General features: G+C 37.9%; 1 protein-coding gene across 1 annotated transcript; it reads left to right on the plus strand.

The window, feature by feature from the left end:
* The first annotated feature begins 214 nt into the window (after nt 1-214).
* On the plus strand, nt 215-2,447 carry LOC119741542 (MAD2L1-binding protein-like). Its single transcript, XM_038217336.1, has 2 exons — nt 215-520; nt 1,486-2,447. The coding sequence occupies exons 1-2, from the start codon at nt 269-271 to the stop codon at nt 2,158-2,160; spliced, it is 927 nt and encodes a 308-aa protein (XP_038073264.1). The 5' UTR covers nt 215-268; the 3' UTR covers nt 2,161-2,447.
* The last annotated feature ends 7,459 nt before the right edge of the window (nt 2,448-9,906 follow it).

Here is a 9,906-nt window from a genome sequence, read left to right on the forward strand (position 1 = left end):
ACACAGTTCTATGGAGTAGTGATTTTCCTGGCATGTAGGACTTGTGTAGTGACTTTTTGTACACGTGTCTATGGAGTAGTGAGTAGTGATTTCATCTCCCCTCCAAAGAAGCTTTTTTGGTTTGTACACAGTTCTATGGAGTAGCGATTTTTTACTCAACACATGTGGCGAAATGTTTCACCCCATATCTTGCATGAGGTTGTACATCACCTGGTATACCATGGTACCTCTTTACACTGCTTAGAAATCCAACAATGTAAAGTTAGCCATGAGCCGGGTACCATACTTGGCCGGGAAATACAAAATTAGAATGGCCGCCACAACTCGCAAAAAGGAGCAACGAATCTGCACTTGTAAAGTGCTTTTAAATGGAAGAGTGGCTCCACATGTCCAGGCTAATATCGTTAAGGAGATGTTGAAGCATCTCATGCTTCAGAGGAATCAGATACCGATGGCGTATGAACAGATGAAATACGAGTATGAACGAAGGCAGTGTGGTTCTGCGGCGGCAACCTCTCGGGTAATGAACGGTTAATTTTTATGATATGAACCTTGCGGTTTTAAGCCTAAATTCCCTTTGCATTGCATCATGGTTTATAATGTGTGACGTGTGACTCTCCACATGGAGGTAGTATGCTCTCCATAGACTTTGTACACAACCAAAGAAGTGGCGTTTGGATTTAGTGGATACATTGTTGCCCTAGGCCTAAATGGGAATTAAAAAGAGATGACAACTTTTAGCCAACATTTTAGGCCTAGGCCTATACAAATGTATGGAAAAAAAATATGAATTATGATGCAGCTGATCAATCAAAATAATGTTGTCTTTGATTACTCATTAAGACATGCAATTATTTCATATTTGTAATTTTATTATTCGAAGTGGCTATCGTTACGGCAGTTGTTGTTTAGCGCCCTCTACGATACTTTTTTGATACGCACGCAGGTATATAGTTATTTGTTTCCACACGTTTTAGCGAGCAGTGCGACAGCTCAATCGATAGAGGGTAGGATTTTGCACCGCGAGGTTGCGGGTTCGAATCTCAGTTTTGCACTCGAATTTTTTTCCTTTTCTAACCCGAGGCTTTGGAGGATTTTTTTTAAAAGGGAAATAAAGTCCAAATTTCATAACGTTCAAATTCACTTTTTTCCTTCTAATTTTATATTTTCTTGTCATGTTTTTTTAAAAGTTGCAGTCTACCGTAACGATAGAAAATATGAAATGCGTTACGGCTGCCGTAACAATAGCCACTGCGTTTATTATTTTAACATAATTTAAAAGTATTAATTTAATAATTATTTTAAAATTAAAATGCTGATGACCTGTTCATTAAAAGTGTGACATGATGATTTATAAACTATAGAAGTACATGTACATATTGAATAACAATGTTTGTGTATTTATGTTTTGTTTTGATATCTCTTCACTCATTCAAATCCAATTTTTTTAAAAATTTAATTCTAATTTGTTGTATTCTTTTTTAGGAAAATGGTAAACATAAAAACCAACAGGAATTGTCTAGTTCAGTCTACAAACGGTTAGGACAGCTCATCACAACCGTGGAAGAACAGCTGGCAAATATCGATGCTGTCTTCAACCTAAGCTTCGTGCCCAGGGTGCTTATTCTGTTGGGTGCCACGGCCGTCAGCCCTAAGGAAGTCCACGAGATAGTGTTCAGTAACCAGGCCTCGGTGCACGATGGCAGCCTGGTGGATCTGCGGACCAAGCACTGCGTACGGGCTCTGATGAGGACCCTGATCGCCGATTCCTCCATCTGGGAGGCCAAGCAGTTGCCCCTGACCAACACCTTGCTGCTGGTCCGGGCCCACCGGGACAGCGGACTGACGTGGTTTCAGCCCAAGATGAGCCTGAAGGGGGCGCCCAGTCGGGGTCAGTTGTACCGCTGCGAGATCCACTGTGGTCACGTTGAAAACAGCCTCGGCTGTGCTGGCGACTGCAGCAAACTCCTCAATGGCAATGACGAACATCGTAGCGATTGTGTGCATGGCCAGGGAAATAACAAAACAGACAACGGTCAAGCCACTATGGAATCTGTCGCTGAGAGTGATGATTATATTTGGTACCAAGCACCAGTGCCTATCAAGGGAGTGCAACCGTTTGCAGCCAAGGCACCATCAGCAAGCGATATATGGGCTTGATCATTGCAGAATCCTCTGAAATTTGATTAATTTCTTATTAGGTCTATTTTTAATATTTATTAATAGAAAGTACTTGTCTAGTAATCTGTACGTAGCTACTACAATTCAGATTAATTATTGAATGCTCAAAATTTGAGATCCATACACAAATCCTACACTGACTACACCATCAGTTGCACTTTGTCAAATTAAACATAACCCTGATTCCATTACCATTCACACTTTCACAGCCATAATCAGTTATTTTCTAAAGTGTATCATAGACAGGGTGTCCCAGTTTTGATTAGTTAAAGATTGTGCCATTTAGATACTGCACAGTGTTTCATATCAAAAGAGACCATCAGAAATGCTACATGTACAGGATGCAGCTTGGAAAAAAAAGGTGCCGTTTTTTAAGGTTATTTCATTTGACACTATGGGCAATCTGCATTTCACATCAAAATAAATATGTATGCAGGTTTGGTGAAATAACCACACAAATGGAGATGTAAACAGCTACATGTAGTTTTTGTAAGCTGCATGCATTGTACGTATCCCGTACGCATAACATTTCTATAAAGGGTCCCTTAAATGTTGGTGTGGGGGACCTTACCAAAATGGGAACCTCATTTCTATATATCTTTGTTTGGATGTCAGCACATGATTTACATTATCCCTGCCTTACTCCCAGTCCCGACAATTTTTTTTTTGTTATGTGAAGAATCTTAATTCAGAATATCAACTCAAGGAAAGTACATGAAACCAAGAAAACTGCAGAAAACTACTGTTAACGTTGTTTGTACTTAGACTTTTGAGGGGCATTAATTTGCCAATTTAAAGGTAATATATACAACATTTTGAAAACATCATAAAACAAAAACTGCTGCAACTGATACCAAATTATTATGAAATAGCCAATACTTGACTGTAAGTAAATAATACATGTAGTTTCAAAAATTCTGTGAAATCATGGCACCTGGTGTGCTGTCATTTCAGTGAAAAAAATTGAATTTTTGTATGAATGACCAGCGTTGGAAAAAAATTGACTTTTTCAAATACTGCCCCCAATTTACTAAATTTAGTAAACTGCAATTTACTAAATTTAGTCTACATTTTGTTTGCAATCGGTTACACATCTGTGAATGGGTGCAAGCCAGCCATGGACTGGTTCCCTGACCCGACAACTCCCAGACGCCGATGAATTGCTTGTTTCATCTGAAGTAGGATCAGGGAATCAGCAGACTACAAGAACCGCAATTTTTCTTGGTATTTTTCCAGCATCTATGAACACAAAACTTTAAACAGGTCAGTTTAACAATATTTGCTATACAAACTTACCCCCAAATCCAGAGAAAAAGTAGAATTTGTATATTTAAGTAGTACAATGATCATGGCACATGTATGGGAAAGATTTCCATATACGAAGTTCACTAATTTTCCTCTGTATTGACTAACAAGCCCCCAGATAGCAATTTCATGTCATCAAAGTCAATTTGAGCAGTGAGAAAATACAAGCATTTTCTTAGAAAACACTTCGAATTTTTCAGTCCAATCTCATAGGGTTTGTACACAGGGTGTTGAGTGAACTTCGTATATGGAAATCTTTCCCATACATGTATGTAACTTGTGAGTTTTGAAGGATATGGGAGTTTTATGTATATTGTCAGATAGTTCGGAACTTCACATGAAACAAAAGTATTTGGTCGATTTCAATGTGTCATCATTGCAAGCTTTGTGAAATTTACTTATTTCCTTGATGAATTGACCTCACTCTGAATTCCATGAAGTCCAAACTGTTACTTTTTAATGGTTTCATTCTGTTCTGTTTATCAGGGTGGTTATGTGCAAAATAGTACTGCATTCCAGTGTAATAGTACTGGCAAGTGTAATGAACAGGTACTTCAAAATTGACTCATCTCGAGTGTGTGTGTTTATTATAGCTTGAACGAATAATGATTTAGACTAAAAAATCTATTTTTAAAAAGCAGATTTCCTGTTATGTACATAATTTTGACATGAGTACATGTTACAAGATTTATTTAGACATCATTTTAAGGTTATTTCTGTGAAGTGACCAAAGTGTGGCTAAATGCTTTAAGAAATTTTGTGAACTGTGAGTTTGGATTATGTTTAAAATATGCCTGGAAGTCAATGTCTCATAAATATTCTCATGCAAATACTGGAGGAAATTATTAGTTGTAATGTGTTTTAACCTTAAAATACAACATTTGCAAACATCAAAAAACGAAATGATCAAATTATCACGAAATACCTTACTGAATTGTTAGGGACTGACAGTCTAAAGCATCCTTTAAAATCGTGGCTCCTGGTGGGCTGACATTTTCAAGAAAAACTGTATTTTTCCAATGCTGGTCGGCCGACCAGCGTTGGAGAAAACTGGCTTTTTTCAAAAACTGTTCTTAATTTTCATATTTAGTTATTCTGACTTTTCTTTGCAATTGATCACACACCTGTGAAGGGGTACAAGCCTGCTAGACTGATTCTCTGACCTTACAATTCCCCAAAGTGTATTAATTGCTTCGTTGCATCTTAAGTGGGGTCAGGGAACCAGACTACAAGAACATGATACGTTTTCTTGGTTTTTCCAGCATTTACAAGCCTAAAACATGAAACAAGTCAGTTTAACAATATTTTATATAACATACTAATCCTCCAAATCCATTTATTTCTGAAAATCGCAGCAAAAGCAAATTTTGTACATTCCCTTTAACCCCTTGGGTATTTTTTCACAAAATCCATCAATTTTGCCATGCAAAAAAATGTTGCTGGCCAGTGAGTCCATCAGAATCCACCAATTAGCCGGGGTTAAATCTGTTGACATCCTGAATCCATCAAAGTCCCCCAACTGCTCAATATGGAGGTATCCTGAATCCATCAAAATCCTGCAGTACCACTAGGCTTCATGTCCTGAATCCATCAAAATCCTTCAACTTTTTCAATATGGAGGTATCCTGAATCCGCCGAAATCCTCTGAAACAGGGGTGTGGATTTTTGATGGATTCAGGTACGTTTAAAGGATTGCTATTGCTATCATAGAAGTTCTATTTGCTCGAAAGGAAAAGAATGGGAGAGAATAATTTTGGTACTTTGTAACAACCACCTTTAATTTACAGACTGAACATGTTATTGCTTAACTTAACTAAGATTAATTTTAATGCTGTTTTAATAAATCTTTGCCATTGATCCTTTGTAAAAGGCTAAAGTTTGTGGAATTACACAATGTGTCAAGAAAATATCTTTGGTGAGTTTGTTTGATATTGTGTTATGTAGACGAAAGTCACGAAACGTACCTAAAGTGAACCCTTTAACTTTATTATTTAATATTAAGATCCAATTTTCATTTTTAGCCCTGGAAGTGGTGTAACATTTATGTATTTTAATATTCCAAGAATTCATGTTTCATCATTTGTACAGTAAACAAAATCTCTTTGAGTTTGTGTTTCATTAACCCAAACCCTGCTGAATCCAACAGGACCCAACTATGTCACATATCTGATGGAGCCTATTGGATTGAGCAGTTAACCCCTTGTGTACATTCCTCATGCAAAATGTTGGATTCAGCAGGCAACTGAACCGCATTATAACACCATATTGGACTCCGTTGGATTCATCAGACAACTGAAAATAAGGCACAGTGGATTGAACAGGAAACTCCGGTTGGACTCTGTTGGATTTAGCAGGGTAGTCCTGAGGAATTATCTGAACTGAAAACTACTGTATATTATTTTTGAAAGAAAAGAAATTGTACACCATTTGTTAAATTGTAAGGTATGTGTATTTCATCTCTTTAATTCACAAACCATATGGTTACTGCAAAACAAAAAGTGCTTTTCTTTTGCAAAAAAAAGAGTCTTTCTTTCAACTGCTTATTGTACATACTGGAATGAAAACATGATCCAAACGTGTGTCTTTTATATATGTATTATGATTTTGGTTATGCTTCTTTGAAATACATCTTTCACATACAGTTTTCCAAAAGTGATATATTCCAATGAAACCATGCAAGTTGATGTTTTTTAATGAATTTCTTTAACAAAGTATTACTTACAGGTTTATGTACTCAGGAAGTAGAAAAAGAATAAATAATTGGTTTTAGACTTCTGGTGCTGATTTTGTCTTTGAAATTTATTTTATTGTCAAGTCTCAAGATGTAAGACGATTTCTGCAATTACCGAAGCAAGGAGAAGTATCCACTCTAATGTTGGATCAAGAACTGTTTTCCTTAAAAAAATTAAAAACCTGAAAAAAAAAAAAAGGTATTGGGCTATTCCCAAACCATGGCCTCATCTGCACTGATGGCTTCAGATTTAAGCTCACCCGACTTGGACTTCGGAACAATGTTGGTCTATTTCACATTAAAACTTGTAATATGAAGCTATCAGTTGGAATATTTTCATTGGGTTTAGACTCTGAGCTGACAATGACTGAGAAGGCTTCCAAATCATAATTGTTAAGGATTGAAATATAAAGCCGCATCCGTAATGAATTCAAGATTTTAAAGATGCTCTCCATTTCTATAGTCTTGTACTTGATCGTCATTCTAGGATTAGGCTATACCAACTATGGCTGGCACCAGACTATTGTAACTTCTGCTTAAAAAGAGAATCGGTTTTGTTTTGCACGCATGTACATGTAACTATTCTCAAATCTCATTTCCAGGCACAGATTCGTATTGATTATTGAGGGCTTCGGCTGTTATTCCTGCTCACGTAGGTGTCTGTATCCTAAACGAATTGATTATTAATTAAAGTGTGTACTGTCAGCACTAAATAAATAGTCTACATACATGGACGCTACTGTCGCTAGTTCAATGTTTTTGCTTACAACAAAAATACAGCATCCATGACAGTTTTTGTGTGCAGGCAGTCCAGTAGTGGCAGTAGCGAGGCACGCTATAGAACTTGTATTGTACGTGTACGCATAGGGATTTTGTGTTGGGCGAACTTTCCTACATCATGTCATGGGCCTGCAGCCCCATAAATTAAATCATGTAAATGGGGAAGATTCCCATATCTGGCATCACTAATTTTACCCTTCAGTGACCTGTCAGCCATCAGAAAGTGATGTCCTAAAATTAAAAATTAAAATTTATCAGGGAAAATATTGAAGTACATAATAATGTAATGTAATACTGAGAAAACACTTACACATTTTCAGACCAGTCTCATAGTTTGTGCACAGGGGGTGACAAGTGATGGCCAGATACGGGAATCTTTCCATTAAACGTAGTGGTTATCATTACAGCAGCCGTAATATGCAATCTTAAATGCAATCGTTTATACGCGTCCCATGGAGGTAGAATTATCCTCGATGTACCGGTTTTCGAGGGTGTAACTTATAAGGATTTATTTCAAGCAAGAGAAAAACACCGACATATGGCCTTCGGTTTCCAAATATTTTGGGCTGGGGGTGCATGAAGCCCGCAAAATTGCCTGCAGCACAAAACACTAATAAAGTACAAAAACGTCCATCAAAATGCAGCCATTTCACACAGAACCGCTGCACAGTTTGCCCCTATACTCCGTACTTTATCTCTTGACATACTCACGTATCTTGTGCGAAACTAACATAGGTGGATTCTGTCGGTTTTTAGGCCAAAATGATGAAAAATATGCCCTTTCCGCATTGAGCCAACCTGACACTTGAAACGTGCACGCATTATGATCGAGCGATGATTTTCGGTTCGCTCGGAGCGTGCCGCGGGGGGTACGGTACATGCACTTGTACACGTGCACATCATTTCGCTTGTACCGTACCCCCCGCGGCGCGCTCCGAGCGAACCGAAAATCATCGCTCGATCATATGCGTGCACGTTTCAAGTGTCAGGTTGGCTCAGTGCGGAAAGGGCATATTTTTTATCATTTTGGCCTAAAAACCGACAGAATCCACCTATGTTAGTCCCGCACAAGATACGTGAGTATGTCAAGAGATAAAGTACGGAGTATAGGGGCAAACTGTGCAGCGGTTCTGTGTGAAATGGCTGCATTTTGATGGACGTTTTTGTACTTTATTAGTGTTTTGTGCTGCAAGCAATTTTGCGGGCTTCTTGATCTATGAGGCTCCGCTCACGCGGAGCCTCATAGTTCTAGGAGTACATGTACTGCACACACAACAAATCAACTGGCATGACTGGTTGTGTGGTACAAATCTGGCCGTGTGCATCGCTACTAGGTCAAACCTCGAAAACTTGATGCCTCGAAAACAGGTACTCGGACGATACATTTATAACTACCCATCCAACCAGTAGAGTCGGAAAATGCTTTGGTAGGGCCTTGTTCAATTGGTCAAAACGTTGAACTACTGTATGCCGAGGATCCGGGTTCGAAACTTTTTTTCTTTTTTTTAAAGGGAATATACAACATTTGCAAACATCAAAAAACAAAACTACCAAGTTTGTACGAAATACCTTACTAGGATGTTGGTAAATGACAGTCTAAAGCATCCTGTTAAATTATGGCACCTGGTGTGAAGTCATTTTCAAGAAAAGTGGTATTTTTGTATAAATTTCCAACGGTGGTCAGCCGACCACCGTTGGGAAAAACCTAACTATTTTTCAACTACTGCTGCAAATGTACCCTTTTTCAGTCCAAATTTTGTTTGCCATTGGTTACATGTTCATGAACAGGTGCAGGCAGGCCAGCTAGACTGGTTTCCTTACCTTACAATTTTCCGGCATGTATAAATTGATTCATTTCATCTTTAGTGGAGTCAGGGAACCAGACTATTTGAACATTTTTGTTTTTCTTGGTTTTTTCAGCATTTTCGAACACAAAACTTCAAACACATTCCCTTTAGTAGGCCTAATTTTCTTTACCTTCATGTTTTTAATCAAATCATTCTTTTGATTTAGGCCTAAGTAATAGATTTCAAATTTTCATTTTCTGGAAAGAGTGTTGCAACCTGACGCCACTTCAGCGGTCGTGTACAAAGTCTATGGAGAGTCAAGAGAATTTTTAAGTATTTCCTAACAAAATTGGAAACGTTTCTCAGTCCCGGATACATGTGGTATCATCAATTTTGCAATGACTGACCTTCATTGAGATGAAATATGAAGAAAAAAGCAGCATCAGGTTGCAACATTTTCTCCCATTTTCTTGTTTGTAAATCCGTGGCTTTGAAGGATTTTTATAAAAAAAGGAAATTAAGTCCAAGAACCATTCAGTTGAATGATAGTCTGGTTCCATCAGCCAAAGATCGTGACGTTGAGTACTATTACGTCAGGGAACCAGAAGGTTGATATAGAATTGCTATGGTGGTTTTGCAGTGCCTTAACAATAGCAGTTGAACATTGCATTACGACTGCCGTAACAAATACTGCACTTCCTCCGTGTTATGAGCCACATGCTAAATTTCCTGAAAATTTGTGTTCCCTGTAAAGTTGCTTTTCCTCTTGATGCTAGAAACCTTCTCGAGAGTAAATACTTCAATATTTCCCTGCTAAATTTGACTTTTTAGGACATATTATCACTTTCTGATGGCTGATACATGTAGGTCACTGAAGGGAAAAATGATGGCCAGATATGGGAATCTTTCCAAGCTTCTTACATGTCTTACCTGGAGCATGGAGCAATACAAAATACTCCATGCCTGGATGAAAGCTGGAAAAAATCCCATTTCTTACCTCGTGACGTCTAGTTCAAGTTATTTTCAGAGGAAACTTTATGAAAGTGTTTGTCCGAAATGATTTCAGTATTTTTACAGGATAATTTATACCTGTTTAATGTATACCAAATTAAATGTGGATTT

This window comes from Patiria miniata, unplaced genomic scaffold (genome assembly GCF_015706575.1).
Source record: "Patiria miniata isolate m_02_andy unplaced genomic scaffold, ASM1570657v1 HiC_scaffold_5, whole genome shotgun sequence".
Classification (NCBI taxonomy): Eukaryota; Metazoa; Echinodermata; class Asteroidea; order Valvatida; family Asterinidae; genus Patiria; species Patiria miniata.